Here is a 26,657-nt window from a genome sequence, read left to right on the forward strand (position 1 = left end):
GTGTTGAGGTGTGGGGAACACTGGGTCTGTAGTCTGTGTTGAGGTGTGGGGAACACTGGGTCTGTAGTCTGTGTTGAGGTGTGGGGAACACTGGGTCTGTAGTCTGTGTTGAGGTGTGGGGAACACTGGGTCTGTAGTCTGTGTTGAGGTGTGGGGAACACTGGATCTGTAGTCTGTGTTGAGGTGTGGGGAACACTGGGTCTGTAGTCTGTGTTGAGGTGTGGGGAACACTGGGTCTGTAGTCTGTGTTGAGGTGTGGGGAACACAGGGTCTGTAGTCTGTGTTGAGGTGTGGGGAACACTGGGTCTGTAGTCTGTGTTGAGGTGTGGGGAACACTGGGTCTGTAGTCTGTGTTGAGGTGTGGGGAACACTGGGTCTGTAGTCTGTGTTGAGGTGTGGGGAACACTGGGTCTGTAGTCTGTGTTGAGGTGTGGGGAACACAGGGTCTGTAGTCTGTGTTGAGGTGTGGGGAACACTGGGTCTGTAGTCTGTGTTGAGGTGTGGGGAACACTGGGTCTGTAGTCTGTGTTGAGGTGTGGGGAACATTGGGTCTGTAGTCTGTGTTGAGGTGTGGGGAACACTGGGTCTGTAGTCTGTGTTGAGGTGTGGGGAACACAGGGTCTGTAGTCTGTGTTGAGGTGTGGGGAACACTGGGTCTGTAGTCTGTGTTGAGGTGTGGGGAACACTGGGTCTGTAGTCTGTGTTGAGGTGTGGGGAACACTGGGTCTGTAGTCTGTGTTGAGGTGTGGGGAACACTGGGTCTGTAGTCTGTGTTGAGGTGTGGGGAACACTGGGTCTGTAGTCTGTGTTGAGGTGTGGGGAACACTGGGTCTGTAGTCTGTGTTGAGGTGTGGGGAACACTGGGTCTGTAGTCTGTGTTGAGGTGTGGGGAACATTGGGTCTGTCTTACTGTGTTGAGGTGTGGGGAACACTGGGTCTGTAGTCTGTGTTGAGATGTGGGGAACACTGGGTCTGTAGTCTGTGTTGAGGTGTGGGGAACACTGGGTCTGTAGTCTGTGTTGAGGTGTGGGGAACACTGGGTCTGTAGTCTGTGTTGAGATGTGGGGAACACTGGGTCTGTAGTCTGTGTTGAGGTGTGGGGAACACTGGGTCTGTAGTCTGTGTTGAGATGTGGGGAACACTGGGTCTGTAGTCTGTGTTGAGGTGTGGGGAACATTGGGTCTGTCTTACTGTGTTGAGGTGTGGGGAACACTGGGTCTGTAGTCTGTGTTGAGGTGTGGGGAACACCGGGTCTGTAGTCTTGTCTTAAGGAAACAGACTGACTGGATGACAGTGTCCTCTATCCAGCTGCTCCAGACAGTCGGTGTAGCGCCGGGCCAGAGGAAGGGAGAACTGGAACAAGGAAAGGAATGATGGATCTGTCACAGATAAATCACACTAGATTCATTTCAACTGAAGATTTTGGTTCGAGAGGCCCTGATTGTTGGGGTTTTTGTGGGATCCTGTCTGGACAATATTCTAGGGGAAACACTGAGAGGAAATCCTAAGGCGCTCACCTCCAACCACCGCAGGAGCTGCTTCTCTCTGCTCTTGTCTCGTCTCTCAGGACAAATGATTCTGAGCAGCTCAGAGACAAAGTCCTCAGCCTTCGCCTGTCCTGTCTGGGGGAGGACGAGAGGTACGGAGAGAGGGGTCAGGGAAGGGATGAGAGCTTCACCCATCTTTACCAAACCAATATGGACGCCTCAGGTGACCACTCAGTTTACAGAACATCAACTCTATAATATTAGCAATATATAAAAAAAAGTCCTTATAAATCAACAATCAAGGGGAAGTTTCCCGGACACAGGTTAAACCTAATCCTGGATTTAACAGCATGCTCAAATGGAGATTTAACATTGAGTTTGCATTTTAGTCCCAGTCTTAATCTGTGTTCAGGAAACTGCCACCAAACGTATAGTCTAGTCTTGTTACCCAGAGGAAGTAGACCAGATTGGCTATCTTTAGAGTGCAGTCCTTGGAGTCCTCTAGTCTTAAGGAGTCCAGGATGAGTCCGGTCAGAAAGACATGGCACTGCCTCCCAAACACCATCTCCTCCCAGGACACGTTGAAACAGGCAAAAGCCACATCTGGAAGGTGACCTGGAGACAGACTGTCTGGATGCAAATCACCTTGTTTACCACGACTCAGCAGGAAATATATACAACAGAATCTCTACAGTCTAAACTATTGTTTGATACGTCCCAAATGGCTCCCTCTTCCTTTTTATACTGCAATGGTTTTAACCAGCAGTGCACTATATAGGGAGTAGGCTTCCATTTGGGACGCAGCCTGTCTCTCTCTCATTAAACAGGAAACCAACAGCAGACATTAAAGCCAGTCTGTTCTAATGAACTAGATGAATAAAGCTTCATGATAGTTGTTCTGTCCTGCTGTGGCCAGGAAACAGTCTGGTGACAAACTCAACACGCAACATTTAGTTCTGGTGCCAAGACTAGTAAACACGCTCCATACCACTCTACCTCACACGCTACCTCACACGCCACATGCTACCCCACACACTACGCCACACGCTACCCCACACACTACGCCACACGCTACCTCACACGCCACACGCTACCCCACACACTACGCCACCTCACACGCTACCCCACACACTACGCCACACGCTACCTCACACGCTACCTCACACGCCACACGCTACCCCACACACTACGCCACACGCTACCTCACACGCTACCCCACACACTACGCCACACGCTACCTCACACGCTACCTCACACGCCACACGCTACCCCACACACTACGCCACACGCTACCTCACACGCTACCCCACACACTACGCCACACGCTACCTCACACGCTACCTCACACGCTACCTCACACGCTACCCCACACGCTACCTCACACGCTACCTCACACGCCACACGCTACCCCACACACTATGCCACACGCTACCTCACACGCCACACGCTACCCCACACACTACGCCACACACTACCTCACACGCCACACGCTACCCCACACACTACGCCACACGCTACCTCACACGCTACCTCACACGCTACCCCACATGCTACCTCACACGCTACCCCACACACTACGCCACACGCTACCTCACACGCCACACGCTACCCCACACACTACGCCCCACAGACTTCTATAATGAGCCTGTTACCATAGACTTCTATAATGAGCCTGTTACCATAGACTTCTATAGCTACTAAACGTAAGACTGATTTCAGAAAGTGGTCTCCATCTCCCCCTTGTGGATAGGGAGGCGTACTGCATGCAGTGGTCTCCATCTCCCCCTTGTGGATAGGGAGGAGTACTGCATGCAGTGGTCTCCATCTCCCCCTTGTGTATAGGGAGGAGTACTGCATGCAGTGGTCTCACAGCGTTTACTGAGCACAGCAACATAGATATCAAACCATCTCACAGTAACAGGTGAAGGACTTACTCTTGACATCTACTCTCACATTCTGCTCTTTGTCGACTCCGTAACCTGAGGGGAAAAAGCATGTTTTTTTATTCACCTTTGGAAAATACGTGGCCACTGACTATACAGAGTGTATGCTAAATATATTCAAATATATTGCTTTTATAATATATAAGCTTTTTTTATTCACCATTGAAAAATGTATGTTCACTATTTACACTAAAAGGTATGCAAAATACATTCCAATACATTGACAAAGACAAGAAGAAGCAGAAGAGCTGACCTGTGTGTTGATGGCTGGCTGTGTAGATGAGGCTCTGGGTGAAGTATCCTCCAGGCTCCCCTCTGCCCAGGACCGGAGGGTGGTCAACCCTGAGGACACAGCCCCGCACAGGCAGGACACAACCCCGCACAGGGAACAAGCAGCCCCCCAGGGCAGGCCTGCTCCAATGGACGCCATCTACTCAGAGAGAGAGACAGAGAGACAGAGACATCCTCTCCCCTGGTATGAGACGTACTGAACACAGGCCAGGCCTGCTCCAAGGCATGCCATCTACTCAGAGAGGGAGAGAGACAGAGGGAGAGAGACAGAGAGAGACAGAGGGAGAGAGACAGAGGGAGGGAGAGAGACAGAGGGAGAGAGAGAGAGAGAGAGAGAGAGAGACATCCTCTCCCCTGCTCCAGGGCATGCCATCTACTCAGAGAGAGAGAGGGAGAGAGAGAGAGAGAGACAGAGAGAGACAGAGAGAGACAGAGGGAGAGAGACATCCTCTCCCCTGCTCCAAGGCATACCATCTACACCTGAGACACAGACCCAAGAGACCCAGTGTATGGTGAGCTCAGAAGTCACTAAAACAACATGTTTTTACCCTTTAGTGTGTTTATACTTTTCAACAGGAATAACCACTGGGGAACGTCTTTAAGGTCTCAGCAGGGTGATCCTCTAAATGCAGACTAACGTCACAGACAGTACAGTATAAAGATATACAGTACAGTATGAAGACAGACAGTACAGTATGAAGACGGACAGTACAGTATGAAGACAGACAGTACAGTATGAAGACGGACAGTACAGTATGAAGACAGACAGTACAGTATGAAGACAGACAGTACAGTATAAAGACAGACAGTACAGTATGAAGATAGACAGTACAGTATGAAGACAGTACAGTATGAAGACAGACAGTACAGTATAAAGACAGACAGTACAGTATGAAGACAGACAGACAGTACAGTACAGTATGAAGACAGACAGACAGTATGAAGACAGACAGTACAGTATGAAGACAGACAGTACAGTATGAAGATAGACAGACAGTATGAAGACAGACAGTACAGTATGAAGATAGACAGTACAGTATGAAGATAGACAGTACAGTATAAAGATAGACAGTACAGTATGAAGATAGACAGTACAGTATAAAGACAGACAGTACAGTATGAAGATAGACAGTACAGTATGAAGATAGACAGACAGTACAGTATGAAGATAGACAGACAGTACAGTATGAAGACAGACAGTACAGTATGAAGATAGACAGTACAGTATGAAGACAGACAGACAGTACAGTATGAAGACAGACAGACAGTACAGTATGAAGACAGACAGTACAGTATGAAGACAGACAGTACAGTATGAAGATAGACAGAAACTGCTTCTCCAATAGAAATCCCCCATCCCACCTGTAGGATTGTCATGGTGACGACGGCTAGCTGAGCTCATGACCAGAAACACGTCATGGGGTCTAATGGACGTCTGGCGTCTAACGGAGACGTGCCCGGATGTCAAATAAAAAACACGCCTTTGATATGAAGTAATTTTTTTTTAAGAAAATGAAAAGGTGTCAGTTTATCACTTTCACAAGGTTGGAGTATTAACATGTTGAACTACTGAAGACAACGTCTCCACTCTGGGTTGTACCGTTACATCTGGAGAAAATGAACAACTAAGGAAAAATGCTTCATCATTGACATTGTCTTCTTCTCTAAACCCCAAACCCTGGTCTGGTCTGTTTGGTCAATAATCCCCAAACCCCGGTCTGGTCTGTTTGGTCTTCTCTAAACCCCAAACCCTGGTCTGGTCTGTTTGGTCAATAATCCCCAAACCCTGGTCTGGTCTGTTTGGTCTTCTCTAAACCCCAAACCCTGGTCTGGTCTGTTTGGTCTCTAAACCCCAAACCCCGGTCTGGTCTGTTTGGTCTCTAAACCCCAAACCCTGGTCTGGTCTGTTTGGTCTCTAAACCCCAAACCCTGGTCTGGTCTGTTTGGTCTTCTCTAAACCCCAAACCCTGGTCTGGTCTGTTTGGTCTCTAAACCCCAAACCCCGGTCTGGTCTGTTTGGTCTCTAAACCCCAAACCCTGGTCTGGTCTGTTTGGTCTCTAAACCCCAAACCCCGGTCTGGTCTGTTTGGTCTCTAATCCCCAAACCCTGGTCTGGTCTGTTTGGTCTTCTATAAACCCCAAACCCCGGTCTGGTCTGTTTGGTCTCTAAACCCCAAACCCTGGTCTGGTCTGTTTGGTCTCTAAACCCCAAACCCCGGTCTGGTCTGCCTGGTCTTCTCTAAACCCCAAACCCCGGTCTGGTCTGTTTGGTCTCTAAACCCCAAACCCCGGTCTGGTCTGCCTGGTCTTCTCTAAACCCCAAACCCCGGTCTGGTCTGTTTGGTCTCTAAACCCCAAACCCCGGTCTGGTCTGTTTGGTCTCTAAACCCCAAACCCCGGTTTGGTCTGTTTGGTCTCTAAACCCCAAACCCCGGTTTGGTCTGTTTGGTCTCTAAATCCCAAACCCGGTCTGGTCTGTTTGGTCTCTAAATCCCAAACCCCGGTCTGGTCTGTTTGGTCTCTAAACCCCAAACCCCGGTCGGGTCTGTTTGGTCTCTAAACCCCAAACCCCGGTCTGGTCTGTTTGGTCTCTAAATCCCAAACCCCGGTCTGGTCTGTTTGGTCTCTAAACCCCAAACCCCGGTCTGGTCTGTTTGGTCTCTAAACCCCAAACCCCGGTCTGGTCTGTTTGGTCTCTAAACCCCAAACCCCGGTCTGGTCTGTTTGGTCTCTAAACCCCAAACCCTGGTCTGGTCTGTTTGGTCTCTAAACCACAAACCCCGGTCTGGTCTGTTTGTTCTATAATCCCCAAACCCCGGTCTGGTCTGTTTGGTCTTCTATAAACCCCAAACCCCGGTCTGGTCTGTTTGGTCTCTAAACCCCAAACCCTGGTCTGGTCTGTTTGGTCTCTAAACCACAAACCCCGGTCTGGTCTGTTTGTTCTATAATCCCCAAACCCCGGTCTGGTCTGTTTGGTCTCTAAACCCCAAACCCCGGTCTGGTCTGCCTGGTCTTCTCTAAACCCCAAACCCCGGTCTGGTCTGTTTGGTCTCTAAACCCAAACCCCGGTCTGGTCTGTTTGGTCTCTAAACCCCAAACCCCGGTCTGGTCTATTTGGTCTCTAAACCCCAAACCCCGGTCTGGTCTGTCTGGTCTCTAATCCCCAAACCCTGGTCTGGTCTGTTTGGTCTCTAAACCCCAAACCACGGTCTGGTCTGTTTGGTCTCTAATCCCCAAACCCCGGTCTGGTCTGTTTGGTCTTCTATAAACCCCAAACCCCGGTCTGGTCTGTTTGGTCTCTAAACCCCAAACCCTGGTCTGGTCTGTTTGGTCTCTAAACCACAAACCCCGGTCTGGTCTGTTTGGTCTCTAAACCCCAAACCCCGGTCTGGTCTGTTTGGTCTCTAAACCCCAAACCCCGGTCTGGTCTGCCTGGTCTTCTCTAAACCCCAAACCCCGGTCTGGTCTGTTTGGTCTCTAAACCCAAACCCCGGTCTGGTCTGTTTGGTCTCTAAACCCCAAACCCCGGTCTGGTCTGTTTGGTCTCTAAACCCCAAACCCCGGTTTGGTCTGTTTGGTCTCTAAACCCCAAACCCCGGTTTGGTCTGTTTGGTCTCTAAATCCCAAACCCCGGTCTGGTCTGTTTGGTCTCTAAATCCCAAACCCCGGTCTGGTCTGTTTGGTTTCTAAACCCCAAACCCCGGTCTGGTCTGTTTGGTCTCTAAACCCCAAACCCTGGTCTGGTCTGTTTGGTCTCTAAACCCCAAACCCCGGTCTGGTCTGTTTGGTCTCTAAACCCCAAACCCCGGTCTGGTCTGTTTGGTCTTCTATAATCCCCAAACCCCGGTCTGGTCTGTTTGGTCTTCTATAATCCCCAAACCCCGGTCTGGTCTGTTTGGTTTGCTTCTCAAGTGTTCCCAGAAGTCTCGTGATGTTGTGCCTCTGGGTTTAGAAACTCTGTGTAACCATGCTCAGAGCACTCAAATTAGAGCACGGGTCTAAATCAAAGTATGCGAAACGAAGCACGGAGGGAACTTCTAGAATGCGTACTTCGTTTGTACATATTTTTAAGCATGCATCCCTCACCTCTCTGAGTACTGTTAGACTTGACTGTCTCTCTCACCTCTCTGAGTAGTGCTGCTGTTAGACTTGACTGTGCTCTGTCCCTGACTGTCTCTCTCACCTCTCTGAGTAGTGCTGCTGTTAGACTTGACTGTGCTCTGTCCCTGACTGTCTCTCTCACCTCTCTGAGTACAGTTAGACTTGACTGTGCTCTGTCCCTGACTGTCTCACCTCTCTGATTACAGTTAGACTTGACTGTGCTCTGTCCCTGACTGTCTCTCTCACCTCTCCGAGTGCTGTTAGACTTGACTGTGCTCCGTCCCTGACTGTCTCCCTCCACATCGGCCCTCTGTGTGGGGTACCTTGTCCCCTGTGCGCCCCCAGGGAGTCCCTGTCTGGCCAGGAGGGCTGTGAGGGCAGACAGCCTGGCTGAGGCTGGATTGGGGAGTGGGTCAGGTGGGATGGGGTCAGGCGTGGAGCCCCTGGCACCTGTGGAGGGGCAGTGGGTCCCTTCCCTGGCTGATAGCCCAGATGGCGTCCCCCAGGGCTGTGTGTTAGGCCCACACTGAAACACAGTCTCTGCCAACTGAACCAGTCTCTGCAGCGGTCCAGAAAGACTGCCCTCCTCCTCTCTCTTCCTCTGGATCATCCTCTGGAGAGAGGCTGAGATCTCACCTAGACCGTCTGGTGTTGCCCTCTTTACCAAACCACCCTGATATCGACCAGGAGATGAGAAGTGTCTGGAACCTACTGGTTTCTGTCCCGGACTACACAGCCCTGTTGGGGAGAATTGACTAGCATGGTCAGGCTGGTGTGTAACACTGCAGAGAGAAGAGGATAGCTTTCTGCTATCCAATGTTCTGTTTTGTACCAAAGGGGATAATGAGAGCTTGCTGGTGGTATATGACGTGGTATTGTTCTGAGCCAGTCTGTCAGAGGGGACTGAGAGGTGACTGGTCTGACCACCAGACTCTACTGTTGACTGTACTGTTGACTGTAGAGGAGCTGGTGGGAGCTGGCTTGACTCTATTCTGTCCTCTCTATTGACCTGTCTGTTCTCTAGTCTCTGAAGCAGAGAGTTTCTCAGTCTCAGGTCATTCTCTGGTTCCACCAAGGAACAGATGTCCTCACCCACTGAGATGAAGGAGCCTTCAGGACTGGCTCCATCTTGTGTTTGTGATGGACTTACATCCATGCTCTCCTGTGGAGTGGAGTAGAGTAGTGTATCACTAAGCATCCTGGTCCATCTGGTCCTTCCTCTACCACTAAGCATCCTTGGCCATCTAATAGGATCCTTCCTCTACCACTTAGCATCCTGGGCCATCTAATACGATCCTTCCTCTACCACTAAGCACCCTGGGCCATCTAATACGATCCTTCCTCTACCACTAAGCATCCTGGGCCATCTAATACGATCCTTCCTCTACCACTAAGCATCCTGGGCCATCTAATCTGGTCCTTCCCCACCACTAAGCATCCTGGTCCATCTAATACGATCCTTCCTCTACCACTAAGCATCCTGGGCCATCTAATACGATCCTTCCTCTACCACTAAGCATCCTGGGCCATTTAATATGATCCTTCCTCTACCACTAAGCACCCTGGGCCATCTGGTCCTTCCTCTACCACTAAGCACCCTGGGCCATCTGGTCCTTCCTCTACCACTAAGCATCCTGGGCCATCTAATACGGTCCTTCCTCTACCACTAAGCATCCTGGGCCATCTAATACGATCCTTCCTCTACCACTAAGCATCCTGGGCCATTTAATATGATCCTTCCTCTACCACTAAGCACCCTGGGCCATCTGGTCCTTCCTCTACCACTAAGCACCCTGGGCCATCTGGTCCTTCCTCTACCACTAAGCATCCTGGGCCATCTAATACGGTCCTTCCTCTACCACTAAGCATCCTGGGCCATCTAATATGATCCTTCCTCTACCACTAAGCATCCTGGGCCATCTAATACGATCCTTCCTCTACCACTAAGCACCCTGGGCCATCTGGTCCTTCCTCTACCACTAAGCACCCTGGGCCATCTGGTCCTTCCTCTACCACTAAGCATCCTGGGCCATCTAATACGGTCCTTCCTCTACCACTAAGCATCCTGGGCCATCTAATATGATCCTTCCTCTACCACTAAGCATCCTGGGCCATCTAATACGATCCTTCCTCTACCACTAAGCACCCTGGGCCATCTAATACGATCCTTCCTCTACCACTAAGCATCCTGGTCCATCTGATCCTTCCTCTACCACTAAGCATCCTGGGCCATCTAATACGATCCTTCCTCTACCACTAAGCATTCTGGGCCATCTAATACGATCCTTCCTCTACCACTAAGCATCCTGGGCCATCTAATACGATCCTTGCTCTACCACTAAGCATCCTGGGCCATCTAATATGATCCTTCCTCTACCACTAAGCATCCTGGGCCATCTAATACGATCCTTCCTCTACCACTAAGCACCCTGGGCCATCTGGTCCTTCCTCTACCACTAAGCACCCTGGGCCATCTGGTCCTTCCTCTACCACTAAGCATCCTGGGCCATCTAATACGGTCCTTCCTCTACCACTAAGCATCCTGGGCCATCTAATACGATCCTTCCTCTACCACTAAGCATCCTGGGCCATCTAATACGATCCTTCCTCTACCACTAAGCACCCTGGGCCATCTAATACGATCCTTCCTCTACCACTAAGCATCCTGGTCCATCTGATCCTTCCTCTACCACTAAGCATCCTGGGCCATCTAATACGATCCTTCCTCTACCACTAAGCATTCTGGGCCATCTAATACGATCCTTCCTCTACCACTAAGCATCCTGGGCCATCTAATACGATCCTTGCTCTACCACTAAGCATCCTGGGCCATCTAATACGATCCTTCCTCTACCACTAAGCATTCTGGGCCATCTAATACGATCCTTCCTCTACCACTAAGCATCCTGGGCCATCTAATACGATCCTTCCTCTACCACTAAGCATCCTGGGCCATCTAATACGATCCTTCCTCTACCACTAAGCACCCTGGGCCATCTAATAGGATCCTTCCTCTACCACTAAGCACCCTGGGCCATCTAATACGATCCTTCCTCTACCACTAAGCATCCTGGGCCATCTAATACGATCCTTCCTCTACCACTAAGCATCCTGGGCCATCTAATCTGGTCCTTTCCCACCACTAAGCATCCTGGGCCATCTAATACGATCCTTCCTCTACCACTAAGCATCCTGGTCCATCTAATACGATCCTTCCTCTACCACTAAGCATCCTGGGCCATCTAATACGATCCTTCCTCTACCACTAAGCACCCTGGGCCATCTAATATGATCCTTCCTCTACCACTAAGCACCCTGGGCCATCTGGTCCTTCCTCTACCACTAAGCATCCTGGGCCATCTAATACGATCCTTCCTCTACCACTAAGCATCCTGGGCCATCTAATACGATCCTTCCTCTACCACTAAGCACCCTGGGCCATCTAATACGATCCTTCCTCTACCACTAAGCATCCTGGTCCATCTGATCCTTCCTCTACCACTAAGCATCCTGGGCCATCTAATACGATCCTTCCTCTACCACTAAGCATTCTGGGCCATCTAATACGATCCTTCCTCTACCACTAAGCATCCTGGGCCATCTAATACGATCCTTGCTCTACCACTAAGCATCCTGGGCCATCTAATACGATCCTTCCTCTACCACTAAGCATTCTGGGCCATCTAATACGATCCTTCCTCTACCACTAAGCATCCTGGGCCATCTAATACGATCCTTCCTCTACCACTAAGCATCCTGGGCCATCTAATACCATCCTTCCTCTACCACTAAGCACCCTGGGCCATCTAATAGGATCCTTCCTCTACCACTAAGCACCCTGGGCCATCTAATACGATCCTTCCTCTACCACTAAGCATCCTGGGCCATCTAATACGATCCTTCCTCTACCACTAAGCATCCTGGGCCATCTAATCTGGTCCTTTCCCACCACTAAGCATCCTGGGCCATCTAATACGATCCTTCCTCTACCACTAAGCATCCTGGTCCATCTAATACGATCCTTCCTCTACCACTAAGCATCCTGGGCCATCTAATATGATCCTTCCTCTACCACTAAGCACCCTGGGCCATCTAATATGATCCTTCCTCTACCACTAAGCACCCTGGGCCATCTGGTCCTTCCTCTACCACTAAGCACCCTGGGCCATCTGGTCCTTCCTCTACCACTAAGCATCCTGGGCCATCTAATACGGTCCTTCCTCTACCACTAAGCATCCTGGGCCATCTAATACGATCCTTCCTCTACCACTAAGCATCCTGGGCCATCTAATACAATCCTTCCTCTACCACTAAGCACCCTGGGCCATCTAATACGATCCTTCCTCTACCACTAAGCATCCTGGTCCATCTGATCCTTCCTCTACCACTAAGCATCCTGGGCCATCTAATACGATCCTTCCTCTACCACTAAGCATTCTGGGCCATCTAATACGATCCTTCCTCTACCACTAAGCATCCTGGGCCATCTAATACGATCCTTGCTCTACCACTAAGCATCCTGGGCCATCTAATACGATCCTTCCTCTACCACTAAGCATTCTGGGCCATCTAATACGATCCTTCCTCTACCACTAAGCATCCTGGGCCATCTAATACGATCCTTCCTCTACCACTAAGCATCCTGGGCCATCTAATACGATCCTTCCTCTACCACTAAGCACCCTGGGCCATCTAATAGGATCCTTCCTCTACCACTAAGCACCCTGGGCCATCTAATACGATCCTTCCTCTACCACTAAGCATCCTGGGCCATCTAATACGATCCTTCCTCTACCACTAAGCATCCTGGGCCATCTAATCTGGTCCTTTCCCACCACTAAGCATCCTGGGCCATCTAATACGATCCTTCCTCTACCACTAAGCATCCTGGTCCATCTAATACGATCCTTCCTCTACCACTAAGCATCCTGGGCCATCTAATACGATCCTTCCTCTACCACTAAGCACCCTGGGCCATCTAATATGATCCTTCCTCTACCACTAAGCACCCTGGGCCATCTGGTCCTTCCTCTACCACTAAGCACCCTGGGCCATCTGGTCCTTCCTCTACCACTAAGCATCCTGGGCCATCTAATACGGTCCTTCCTCTAGATCCTTCCTCAGATCACATGGACAAGCTGGATCTGATCCTAGATCAGCCCTCCTCCTCTGAGACACTGCTGGTTTGACAACATGCCATGTAAGTTGTACCAGCCATTATTCAATCCATATGGAACACCTAACCCCTCTGGGTTGGTACAGGAAGGATTCACCAGTCCCCAGACAGGGTTGTGTGTGTGTTTGACAAAGCCGAGACAAAAAGGCAAGCAGGAACGTACGGGGTTGTAACCGATCCCCGTGGAGCCATCTTGATCCTGGTTGTAAATGAGTAGGGACTCGGCTGACGAGGAAGACTGGTTACCGGCAGCAGGCTTGTTGCTCTGACACCAGGCCCTGAGTACAGACACATCACACAGGCCAAGACTCTTCTAATAACTGACCAATCACAACACTAAGCCATTCACCAGTCCCCAACCGCTGTCATCGTCAAATCAGTCAGTCAAAACCCAACCGTTGTCATCGTCAAATCAGTCAGTCAAAACCCAACCGTTGTCATCGCCAAATCAGTCAGTCAAAACCCAACCGCTGTCATCGTCAAATCAGTCAGTCAAAACCCAACCGTTGTCATCGTCAAATCAGTCAGTCAAAACCCAACCGTTGTCATCGTCAAATCAGTCAGTCAAAACCCAACCGCTGTCATCGTCAAATCAGTCAGTCAAAACCCAACCGCTGTCATCGTCAAATCAGTCAGTCAAAACCCAACCGTTGTCATCGTCAAATCAGTCAGTCAAAACCCAACCGTTGTCATCGTCAAATCAGTCAGTCAAAACCCAACCGTTGTCATCGTCAAATCAGTCTGTCAAAACCCAACCATTGTCATCGTCAAATCAGTCAATCAAAACCCAACCGTTGTCATCGTCAAATCAGTCAGTCAAAACCCAACCGTTGTCATCGTCAAATCAGGCAGTCAAAACCCAACCGCTGTCATCGTCAAATCAGTCAAAACCCAAACGTTGTCATCGTCAAATCAGTCAGTCAAAACCCAACCGCTGTCATCGTCAAATCAGTCAGTCAAAATCCAACCGTTGTCATCGTAAAATCAGTCAGTCAAAACCCAACCGTTGTCATCGTCAAATCAGTCAATCAAAACCCAACCGTTGTCATCGTCAAATCAGTCAGTCCAAACCCAACCGCTGTCATCGTCAAATCAGTCAGTCAAAACCCAACCGTTGTCATCGTCAAATCAATCAGTCAAAACCCAACCGTTGTCATCGTCAAATCAGTCAGTCAAAATCCAACCGTTGTCATGGTCAAATCAGTCAGTCAAAATTACATTTCATGATCATTGTTTATTGAATTGAAAATGACTGATTTGACTGACAGGTTGACCAGACTGATGACAGTATATAGTGGGGCCCTTCTCTCTCACCTGTAGTGACTGACAGGTTGACCAGACTGATGACAGTATATAGCGGGGCCCTTCTCTCTCACCTGTAGTGACTGACAGGTTGACCAGACTGCTGACAGTATATAGCGGGGCCCTTCTCTCTCACCTGTAGTGACTGACAGGTTGACCAGACTGATGACAGTATATAGCGGGGCCCTTCTCTCTCACCTGTAGTGACTGACAGGTTGACCAGACTGAGGACAGTATATAGCGGGGCCCTTCTCTCTCACCTGTAGTGACTGACAGGTTGACCAGACTGATGACAGTATATAGCGGGGCCCTTCTCTCTCACCTGTAGTGACTGACAGGTTGACCAGACTGATGACAGTATATAGCGGGGCCCTTCTCTCTCACCTGTAGTGACTGACAGGTTGACCAGACTGATGACAGTATATAGCGGGGCCCTTCTCTCTCACCTGTAGTGACTGACAGGTTGACCAGACTGATGACAGTATATAGCGGGGCCCTTCTCTCTCACCTGTAGTGACTGACAGGTTGACCAGACTGATGACAGTATATAGCGGGGCCCTTCTCTCTCACCTGTAGTGACTGACAGGTTGACCAGACTGATGACAGTATATAGCGGGGCCCTTCTCTCTCACCTGTAGTGACTGACAGGTTGACCAGACTGATGACAGTATATAGCGGGGCCCTTCTCTCTCACCTGTAGTGACTGACAGGTTGACCTGACTGCTGACAGTATATAGCGGGGCCCTTCTCTCTCACCTGTAGTGACTGACAGGTTGACCAGACTGATGACAGTATATAGCGGGGCCCTTCTCTCTCACCTGTAGTGACTGACAGGTTGACCAGACTGCTGACAGTATATAGCGGGGCCCTTCTCTCTCACCTGTAGTGACTGACAGGTTGACCAGACTGATGACAGTATATAGCGGGGCCCTTCTCTCTCACCTGTAGTGACTGACAGGTTGACCAGACTGATGACAGTATATAGCGGGGCCCTTCTCTCTCACCTGTAGTGACTGACAGGTTGACCAGACTGATGACAGTATATAGCGGGGCCCTTCTCTCTCACCTGTAGTGACTGACAGGTTGACCTGACTGCTGACAGTATATAGCGGGGCCCTTCTCTCTCACCTGTAGTGACTGACAGGTTGACCAGACTGATGACAGTATATAGCGGGGCCCTTCTCTCTCACCTGTAGTGACTGACAGGTTGACCAGACTGATGACAGTATATAGCGGGGCCCTTCTCTCTCACCTGTAGTGACTGACAGGTTGACCAGACTGATGACAGTATATAGCGGGGCCCTTCTCTCTCACCTGTAGTGACTGACAGGTTGACCAGACTGATGACAGTATATAGCGGGGCCCTTCTCTCTCACCTGTAGTGACTGACAGGTTGACCAGACTGATGACAGTATATAGCGGGGCCCTTCTCTCTCACCTGTAGTGACTGACAGGTTGACCAGACTGATGACAGTATATAGCGGGGCCCTTCTCTCTCACCTGTAGTGACTGACAGGTTGACCTGACTGCTGACAGTATATAGCGGGGCCCTTCTCTCTCACCTGTAGTGACTGACAGGTTGACCAGACTGATGACAGTATATAGCGGGGCCCTTCTCTCTCACCTGTAGTGACTGACAGGTTGACCAGACTGCTGACAGTATATAGCGGGGCCCTTCTCTCTCACCTGTAGTGACTGACAGGTTGACCAGACTGATGACAGTATATAGCGGGGCCCTTCTCTCTCACCTGTAGTGACTGACAGGTTGACCAGACTGATGACAGTATATAGCGGGGCCCTTCTCTCTCACCTGTAGTGACTGACAGGTTGACCAGACTGATGACAGTATATAGTGGGGCCCTTCTCTCTCACCTGTAGTGACTGACAGGTTGACCTGACTGCTGACAGTATATAGCGGGGCCCTTCTCTCTCACCTGTAGTGACTGACAGGTTGACCAGACTGATGACAGTATATAGCGGGGCCCTTCTCTCTCACCTGTAGTGACTGACAGGTTGACCAGACTGATGACAGTATATAGCGGGGCCCTTCTCTCTCACCTGTAGTGACTGACAGGTTGACCAGACTGATGACAGTATATAGCGGGGCCCTTCTCTCTCACCTGTAGTGACTGACAGGTTGACTAGACTGATGACAGTATATAGCGGGGCCCTTCTCTCTCACCTGTAGTGACTGACAGGTTGACCAGACTGATGACAGTATATAGCGGGGCCCTTCTCTCTCACCTGTAGTGACTGACAGGTTGACCAGACTGCTGACAGTATATAGCGGGGCCCTTCTCTCTCACCTGTAGTGACTGACAGGTTGACCAGACTGCTGACAGTATATAGCGGGGCCCTTCTCTCTCACCTGTAGTGACTGACAGGTTGACCAGACTGATGACAGTATATAGCGGGGCCCTTCTCTCTCACCTGTAGTGACTGACAGGTTGACCAGACTGATGACAGTATATAGCGGGGCCCTTCTCTCTCACCTGTAGTGACTGACAGGTTGACCAGACTGATGACAGTATATAGCGGGGCCCTTCTCTCTCACCTGTAGTGACTGACAGGTTGACCAGACTGATGACAGTATATAGCGGGGCCCTTCTCTCTCACCTGTAGTGACTGACAGGTTGACCTGACTGCTGACAGTATATAGCGGGGCCCTTCTCTCTCACCTGTAGTGACTGACAGGTTGACCAGACTGATGACAGTATATAGCGGGGCCCTTCTCTCTCACCTGTAGTGACTGACAGGTTGACCAGACTGCTGACAGTATATAGCGGGGCCCTTCTCTCTCACCTGTAGTGACTGACAGGTTGACCAGACTGATGACAGTATATAGCGGGGCCCTTCTCTCTCACCTGTAGTGACTGACAGGTTGACCAGACTGATGACAGTATATAGCGGGGCCCTTCTCTCTCACCTGTAGTGACTGACAGGTTGACCAGACTGATGACAGTATATAGCGGGGCCCTTCTCTCTCACCTGTAGTGACTGACAGGTTGACCTGACTGCTGACAGTATATAGCGGGGCCCTTCTCTCTCACCTGTAGTGACTGACAGGTTGACCAGACTGATGACAGTATATAGCGGGGCCCTTCTCTCTCACCTGTAGTGACTGACAGGTTGACCAGACTGATGACAGTATATAGCGGGGCCCTTCTCTCTCACCTGTAGTGACTGACAGGTTGACCAGACTGATGACAGTATATAGCGGGGCCCTTCTCTCTCACCTGTAGTGACTGACAGGTTGACTAGACTGATGACAGTATATAGCGGGGCCCTTCTCTCTCACCTGTAGTGACTGACAGGTTGACCAGACTGATGACAGTATATAGCGGGGCCCTTCTCTCTCACCTGTAGTGACTGACAGGTTGACCAGACTGCTGACAGTATATAGCGGGGCCCTTCTCTCTCACCTGTAGTGACTGACAGGTTGACCAGACTGATGACAGTATATAGCGGTGCACTTCTCTCTCACCTGTAGTGACTGACAGGTTGACCAGACTGATGACAGTATATAGCGGGGCCCTTCTCTCTCACCTGTAGTGACTGACAGGTTGACCAGACTGATGACAGTATATAGCGGGGCCCTTCTCTCTCACCTGTAGTGACTGACAGGTTGACCAGACTGATGACAGTATATAGCGGGGCCCTTCTCTCTCACCTGTAGTGACTGACAGGTTGACCAGACTGATGACAGTATATAGCGGGGCCCTTCTCTCTCACCTGTAGTGACTGACAGGTTGACCAGACTGCTGACAGTATATAGAGGGGCCCTTCTCTCTCACTTGTAGTGACTGACAGGTTGACCAGACTGCTGACAGTATATAGCGGGGCCCTTCTCTCTCACCTGTAGTGACTGACAGGTTGACCAGACTGCTGACAGTATATAGCGGGGCCCTTCTCTCTCACCTGTAGTGACTGACAGGTTGACCAGACTGATGACAGTATATAGTGGGGCCCTTCTCTCTCACCTGTAGTGACTGACAGGTTGACCAGACTGCTGACAGTATATAGTGGGGCCCTTCTCTCTCACCTGTAGTGACTGACAGGTTGACCAGACTGCTGACAGTATATAGAGGGGCCCTTCTCTCTCACCTGTAGTCAGAGCAGTCCTCCAGGGCTCCAGTCAGAGCCGGGATCTGAAACTGCTCTACCTCATGGCACAGTAGCCGCCATTCCCTGCACGGCATGGACACAAAAATGGTTAGTATTGACCGATAAAGAGCGGCCATTTTGGCTCACTGCTGTGTCCAGTTTCCCAGCCCCCTACTGTACTTGAACACAGAGGGCAGCAACAGGCGTCCACATCTCAGGAAGTTGAGGATGTGTCTGAACATCGCTCCGTCGGCCTTGATCTGGAGACTCTGACCGAATACGATCCAGCTGCTCTTCCTGGGGTTGGACAGGAGCTCTGGGTGCTGGGACAGGGGAGAGATGGGACGGGACAGGGATGAGATGGGACGGGACAGGGGACAACGGAGAGTAGACAAGAGAGGGAACACGGGAGAGGAAACGGGAGAGGGGTCAGGGGAGAGGAAATGGGAGAGAAGGGACAGGGGAGAGGAAACGGGTCAGGGGAGAGATGGGAGAGAGGACAGGAATAGGAGACGGGAGAGGAGACGGGACAGAGGTCAGAGGAGAGGAGACAGGGGAGAAGAGACAGGGAATGGGAGAGGAGACAGGGGAGAGAGGACATAGTGCACTAGGTTAGGGCTCTTAGTAGTGCACCATATAAAGGGAATAGGGTGCCATTGGGGACCCATCCCATCACTAACAGTGCCCTGATATTTTAGTGCATTTCTCTCCCCCTATACTGTATGTCTGCTGCTACTGTCCTACTTACTGCACCTCCCCCTATACTGTATGTCTGCTGCTACTGTCCTACTTACTGCACCTCCCCCTATACTGTATGTCTGCTGTTACTGTGTTAGTTACTGCACCTCCCCCTATACTGTATGTCTGCTGTTACTGTGTTACTTACTGCACCTCCCCCTATACTGTATGTCTGCTGTTACTCTCCTACTTACTGCACCTCCCCCTATACTGTATGTCTGCTGCTACTGTCCTACTTACTGCACCTCCTCCTATACTGTATGTCTGCAGCTACTTTGTTACTTACTGCACCTCCCCCTATACTGTATGTCTGCTGTTACTGTGTTACTTACTGCACCTCCCCCTATACTGTATGTCTGCTGTTACTGTCCTACTTACTGCACCTCCCCCTATACTGTATGTCTGCTGTTACTGTGTTACTTACTGCACCTCCCCCTATACTGTATGTCTGCTGTTACTCTCCTACTTACTGCACCTCCACCTATACTGTATGTCTGCTGCTACTTTGTTACTTACTGCACCTCCCCCTATACTGTATGTCTGCTGTTACTGTGTTACTTACTGCACCTCCCCCTATACTGTATGTCTGCTGTTACTGTCCTACTTACTGCACCTCCCCCTATACTGTATGTCTGCTGTTACTGTGTTACTTACTGCACCTCCCCCTATACTCTATGTCTGCTGTTACTGTGTTACTTACTGCACCTCCCCCTATACTGTATGTCTGCTGTTACTCTTCTACTTACTGCACCTCCCCCTATACTGTATGTCGGCTGCTACTGTCCTACTTACTGCACCTCCTCCTTTACTGTATGTCTGCTGCTACTTTGTTACTTACTGCACCTCCCCCTATACTGTATGTCTGCTGTTACTGTGTTACTTACTGCACCTCCCCCTATACTGTATGTCTGCTGTTACTGTCCTACTTACTGCACCTCCCCTCCCCCTATACTGTATGTCTGCAGTTACTGTGTTACTTACTGCACCTCCTCCTATACTGTATGTCTGCTGTTACTGTCCTACTTACTGCACCTCCCCCTATACTGTATGTCTGCTGCTACTGTCCTACTTACTGCACCTCCCCTCCCCCTATACTGTATGTCTGCAGTTACTGTGTTACTTACTGCACCTCCCCCTATACTGTATGTCTGCTGTTACTGTCCTACTTACTGCACCTCCCCCTATACTGTATGTCTGCTGTTACTGTCCTACTTACTGCACCTCCCCCTATACTGTATGTCTGCTGTTACTGTCCTACTTACTGAACCTCCCCCTATACTTTATGTCTGCTGTTACTGTGTTACTTACTGCACCTCCCCTTATACTGTATGTCTGCTACTGTATTACTTACTGCACCTCCCCCTATACTGTCCTACTTGCTGCACCTCCCCCTATACTGTATGTCTGCTGCTACTCTACTACTTACTGCACCTCCCCCTATACTGTATGTCTGCTGCTACTGTCCTACTTACTGCACCTCCCCCTATACTGTTTGTCTGCTGTTACTGTGTTACTTACTGCACCTCCCCCTATACTGTATGTCTGCTGTTACTGTGTTACTTACTGCACCTCCCCCTATACTGTATGTCTGCAGTTACTGTGTTACTTACTGCACCTCCCCTTATACTGTATGTCTGCTACTGTCCTACTTACTGCACCTCCCCCTATACTGTATGTCTGCTACCGTCCTACTTACTGCACCTCCCCTATACTGTATGTATGCTGTTACTCCCTTACTTACTGCACCTCCCCCTATACTGTATGTCTGCTACTGTCCTACTTACTGCACCTCCCCCTATACTGTTCTACTTACGGCACCTCCCCCTATACTGTATGTCTGCTACTGTCCTACTTACTGCACCTCCCCCTATACTGTACTACTTACTGCACCTCCCCCTATACTGTATGTCTGCTACTGTCCTACTTACTGCACCTCCCCCTATACTGTCCTACTTACTGCACCTCCCCCTATAATGTATGTCTGATGTTACTGTCCTACTTACTGCACCTCCCCCTATACTGTATGTCTGATGTTACTGTGTTACTTACTGCACCTCCCCCTATACTGTATGTCTGCTGTTACTGTCATACTTACTGCACCTCCCCCTATACTCTATGTCTGCTGTTACTGTGTTACTTACTGCACCTCCCCCTATACTGTATGTCTGCTGTTACTCTTCTACTTACTGCACCTCCCCCTATACTGTATGTCGGCTGCTACTGTCCTACTTACTGCACCTCCTCCTTTACTGTATGTCTGCTGCTACTTTGTTACTTACTGCACCTCCCCCTATACTGTATGTCTGCTGTTACTGTGTTACTTACTGCACCTCCCCCTATACTGTATGTCTGCTGTTACTGTCCTACTTACTGCACCTCCCCTCCCCCTATACTGTATGTCTGCAGTTACTGTGTTACTTACTGCACCTCCTCCTATACTGTATGTCTGCTGTTACTGTCCTACTTACTGCACCTCCCCCTATACTGTATGTCTGCTGCTACTGTCCTACTTACTGCACCTCCCCTCCCCCTATACTGTATGTCTGCAGTTACTGTGTTACTTACTGCACCTCCCCCTATACTGTATGTCTGCTGTTACTGTCCTACTTACTGCACCTCCCCCTATACTGTATGTCTGCTGTTACTGTCCTACTTACTGCACCTCCCCCTATACTGTATGTCTGCTGTTACTGTCCTACTTACTGAACCTCCCCCTATACTTTATGTCTGCTGTTACTGTGTTACTTACTGCACCTCCCCCTATACTGTATGTCTGCTACTGTATTACTTACTGCACCTCCCCCTATACTGTCCTACTTGCTGCACCTCCCCCTATACTGTATGTCTGCTGCTACTCTACTACTTACTGCACCTCCCCCTATACTGTATGTCTGCTGCTACTGTCCTACTTACTGCACCTCCCCCTATACTGTTTGTCTGCTGTTACTGTGTTACTTACTGCACCTCCCCCTATACTGTATGTCTGCTGTTACTGTGTTACTTACTGCACCTCCCCCTATACTGTATGTCTGCAGTTACTGTGTTACTTACTGCACCTCCCCTTATACTGTATGTCTGCTACTGTCCTACTTACTGCACCTCCCCCTATACTGTATGTCTGCTACCGTCCTACTTACTGCACCTCCCCTATACTGTATGTATGCTGTTACTCCCTTACTTACTGCACCTCCCCCTATACTGTATGTCTGCTACTGTCCTACTTACTGCACCTCCCCCTATACTGTTCTACTTACGGCACCTCCCCCTATACTGTATGTCTGCTACTGTTCTACTTACTGCACCTCCCCCTATACTGTACTACTTACTGCACCTCCCCCTATACTGTATGTCTGCTACTGTCCTACTTACTGCACCTCCCCCTATACTGTCCTACTTACTGCACCTCCCCCTATAATGTATGTCTGATGTTACTGTCCTACTTACTGCACCTCCCCCTATACTGTATGTCTGATGTTACTGTCCTACTTACTGCACCTCCCCCTATACTGTATGTCTGATGTTACTGTCCTGCTTATTGCACCTCCCCCTATACTGTATGTCTACTACTGTCCTACTTACTGCACCTCCCCCTATACTGTATGTCTACTGCTACTGTCCTACTTATTGCACCCTCTTGGCCGTTATTGTAGAACAGGTGTGATGTGAAAATGTAGCTTTATGTGTTTGTTGTCCCCCCATGATGAAATCGGGGAGGGGACAGTGGATCTGTCTCCGTCCGTCTTTACGTGACGACGAATGATAGGTCTTGTCATAGAGGAACGACACTTACCAAACGACACTGATTGGCCAGATGGTGGCGCTATAACAAGAGATTAAAAATGAAATCTTTGAAAGGTCACGCCACTCACCCCGTTTGACCTGAAGTCATGAAATTCGGTAGATAGGTCTCTCTCCTCACAAAGAACACATTTACCTCAGGGACCCATACGTTCCGCCATGATGGATTTACCGCCATTTTGAATTTTGTGAAAACCCCTTAAAAATGACCGATCTGCACGATTTTGATATGTGGCATCTATGAACAACGGGTCTCTCAATGCAATATTTCCCAGACTAGTACATAAAACAACATGGCCGCTGTTGACCAATAAACATTGATGTGGGCATGGTCTGGCACATAAATGCATATAAATCAGTCAAGGATATTGGTATTGTAACAAAATGTGGTCCACATGTTGCAAACACTGTCGAGACTCAACAAGAACATTCATATCAACCACACGGTGGCGCCATTTTTTTTATTTAACTCGGCAAGTCAGTTAAAGAACAAATTCTTATTTACAATGACGGCCTACACCGGCCAAACCCGGACGACACTGGGACAATTGTGTCGCCGCCCTACGGGACTTCCAACCACGGCCGGTTGTGATACAATCTGGATATAATGGGCACATGTTTGTATCTCTTGATCTGTTTGACTCAGTTGTGAAATTTGGCACACATGCACAGGGATATGAGTCTAGCTAACCCACGCGATATCTCAGACACCACTGGCCTGATTTTTATGACACTTGTGTTGAATGATGTGTCTTGGCATAGAGATGCGTAATATCCCCAAAAAGTACACTGATTGGACCAAGGAGGACGCTGCATCATTCGTGGGGGACCACATGGACGGCAGGTAGCCTAGTGGTTAGAGCGTTGGGCCAATAACCAGCAGGTAGCCTAGTGGTTAGAGCGTTGGGCCAATAACCAGCAGGTAGCCTAGTGGTTAGAGCGTTGGGCCAGTAACCAGCAGGTAGCCTAGTGGTTAGAGCGTTGGGCTAGTAACCAGCAGGTAGCCTAGTGGTTAGAGCGTTGGGCCAGTAACCAGCAGGTAGCCTAGTGGTTAGAGCGTTGGGCCAGTAACCAGCAGGTAGCCTAGTGGTTAGAGCGTTGGGCCAGTAGACCAGCAGGTAGACTAGTGGTTAGAGCGTTGGGCCAGTAACCAGCAGGTAGCTGGCGTTGGGCTAGTAACCAGCAGGTAGCCTAGTGGTTAGAGCGTTGGGCCAGTAACCAGCAGGTGGCCTAGTGGTTAGAGCGTTGGGCCAGTAACCAGCAGGTAACCTAGTGATTAGAGCGTTGGGCCAGTAACCAGCAGGTAGCCTAGTGGTTAAAGCGTTGGGCCAGTAACCAGCAGGTAGCCTAGTGGTTAGAGCGTTGGGCCAGTAACCAGCAGGTAGCCTAGTGGTTAGAGCGTTGGGCAAGTAACCAGCAGGTAGCCTAGTGGTTAGAGCGTTGGGCCAGTAACCAGCAGGTAGCCTAGTGGTTAGAGCGTTGGGCCAGTAAACCAGCAGGTAGCCTAGTGGTTAGAGCGTTGGGCCAGTAACCAGCAGGTAGCCTAGTGGTTAGAGCGTTGGGCCAGTAACCAGCAGGTAGCCTAGTGGTTAGAGCGTTGGACTAGTAACCAGCAGGTAGCCTAGTGGTCAGAGCGTTGGGCAAATAACCAGCAGGTAGCCTAGTGGTTAGAGCGTTGGGCCAGTAACCAGCAGGTAGCCTAGTGGTTAGAGCGTTGGGCTAGTAACCAGCAGGTAGCCTAGTGGTTAGAGCGTTGGGCCAGTAACCAGCAGGTAGCCTAGTGGTTAGAGCGTTGGGCCAGTAACCAGCAGGTAGCCTAGTGGTTAGAGCGTTGGGCCAGTAACCAGCAGGTAGCCTAGTGGTTAGAGCGTTGGGCCAGTAACCAGCAGGTAACCTAGTGGTTAGAGCGTTGGACTAGTAACCAGCAGGTAGCCTAGTGGTCAGAGCGTTGGGCCAGTAACCAGCAGGTAGCCTAGTGGTTAGAGCGTTGGACCAGTAACCAGCAGGTAGCCTAGTGGTTAGAGCGTTGGACTAGTAACCAGCAGGTAGCCTAGTGGTTAGAGCGTTGGGCCAGTAACCAGCAGGTAGCCTAGTGGTTAGAGCGTTGGGCCAGTAACCAGCAGGTAGCCTAGTGGTTAGAGTGTTGGGCCAGTAACCAGCAGGTAGCCTAGTGGTTAGAGCGTTGGGCCAGTAACCACCAGGTAGTCTAGTGGTTAGAGCGTTGGGACAGTAACCAGCAGGTAGCCTAGTGGTTAGAGCGTTGGGACAGTAGCCAGCAGGTAGCCTAGTGGTTAGAGCGTTGGGCCAGTAACCAGCAGGTAGCCTAGTGGTTAGAGCGTTGGGCCAGTAGACCAGCAGGTAGACTAGTGGTTAGAGCGTTGGGCCAGTAACCAGCAGGTAGCTGGCGTTGGGCCAGTAACCAGCAGGTAGCCTAGTGGTTAGAGCGTTGGACCAGCAACCAGCAGGTAGCCTAGTGGTTAGAGCGTTGGGCCAGTAACCAGCAGGTAGCCTAGTGGTTAGAGTGTTGGACTAGTAAACTGAAAGGTTGTTGGATTGAATCCCCGAGCTGACAAGGTATAAATCTGTCGTTCTGCCCCTGAACAAGGCAGTTAACCCATTGTTCCCCGGTAGGCCGTCATTGTAATTAAGAATTTGTTGTTAACTGACTTGCCTAGTTAAATAAAGGTTAAATATAACCAGTCTAACCACTCTAGTCTAGAGTCTGAGTAGTTTGAGCTGATTACAGAGACTGTAAAGTGAAGGAGGAAACAGGAGTGTCACTGTACCTTTAACAGGGTTTTGTAGTAAGTGGCGTACCAGTGTGTTCCCACATAAACTTTAACAACTTTATAAATGCTGAACGTTGCCACTGAGGCGGACCAGGGCCCTGCTGTAAAACACCCTGTAAAACACAGACAGAGAGAGACAGAGACAGTAGCACCAGTTACAACTAGGCCAAACGGGAGTGTGTGTGTGTGCGTGTGTGTGCGTGTTCTCTCACTGCCTGTGGTCCTGGTCCTGTGTAGGAACTCCCACAGTGCATCTCTGAAGGTGTGGTAGGCCTCATCCTGTCTGTCCAGGTAGTCACACAACCCCGGCAGCTCACACTGCCTCTCAGTCAGCGGGACACGACACGTTCCTAACCAGTTCCTACAACATCCCCAATGGGAATGACAGTTTTAGGGTCTGTTCACACTGCCTCTCAGTCAGCGGGACACGTTCCTAACCAGTTCCTACAACATCCCCAATGGGAATGACAGTTTTAGGGTCTGTTCACACGGCTTCACCGCAACAACAAAAAAACACTACGTCAGAAAGGAAGCCATTTCATTGGTTGTAAGCTGTGCAAGGTTGCAATTGAACCAATGAAAAGGCTTCCCAGTGTGAAAGGACCGTTATTATTCCATGTAAGATAACGACTCAACGCTGCCGTTCACCGTCTCTCCAGTAGCTACAGTAACGTGAGTCACTGAATTACATTATGATCATCACTAGAATAGGGCCAGGAGTTTTACAGGACCACTGGAATTGGGCCAGGAGTTTTACCAGACCACTAGAATAGGGCCAGGCGTTTTACAGGACCACTGGAATTGGGCCAGGAGTTTTACCAGACCACTGGAATTGGGCCAGGAGTTTTACCAGACCACTGGAATTGGGCCAGGATTTTACCAGACCACTGGAATCGGGCCAGGAGTTTTACCAGACCACTAGAATAGG

The 26,657-nt window shown here is 50.0% G+C and overlaps 1 protein-coding gene across 1 annotated transcript; it reads right to left on the reverse strand.

Moving 5' to 3' along the window:
- Positions 1 to 1,225: 1,225 nt before the first annotated feature.
- On the reverse strand, positions 1,226 to 25,984 carry LOC115203541 (uncharacterized). The gene is made up of 10 exons (XM_029768321.1): positions 25,942 to 25,984; positions 18,585 to 18,727; positions 18,405 to 18,488; positions 13,162 to 13,276; positions 8,069 to 8,984; positions 3,684 to 3,860; positions 3,422 to 3,466; positions 1,936 to 2,117; positions 1,518 to 1,622; positions 1,226 to 1,353 (listed from the first exon to the last, which is right to left on the reverse strand). The coding sequence occupies exons 1-10, from the start codon at positions 25,981 to 25,983 to the stop codon at positions 1,267 to 1,269; spliced, it is 1,896 nt and encodes a 631-aa protein (XP_029624181.1). The 5' UTR covers position 25,984; the 3' UTR covers positions 1,226 to 1,266.
- Positions 25,985 to 26,657: the final 673 nt, after the last annotated feature.

Source organism: Salmo trutta, chromosome 12, assembly GCF_901001165.1.
Source record: "Salmo trutta chromosome 12, fSalTru1.1, whole genome shotgun sequence".
NCBI classification, from domain to species: domain Eukaryota; kingdom Metazoa; phylum Chordata; class Actinopteri; order Salmoniformes; family Salmonidae; genus Salmo; species Salmo trutta.

Bases quoted from the DNA above. Each gene is read 5' to 3' on its own strand.
- LOC115203541 (XM_029768321.1), bottom strand. From the start codon at position 25,983: ATGCACTGTGGGAGTTCCTACACAGGACCAGGACCACAGGCA. The intron at 8,985-13,161 runs GTACGTTCCTGC...TCCACTCCACAG, and splicing joins CGGGGATCGGTTACAACCCC to GAGAGCATGGATGTAAGTCC. The intron at 3,467-3,683 runs GTCAGCTCTTCT...TTTTCCCCTCAG, and splicing joins AGCCAGCCATCAACACACAG to GTTACGGAGTCGACAAAGAG.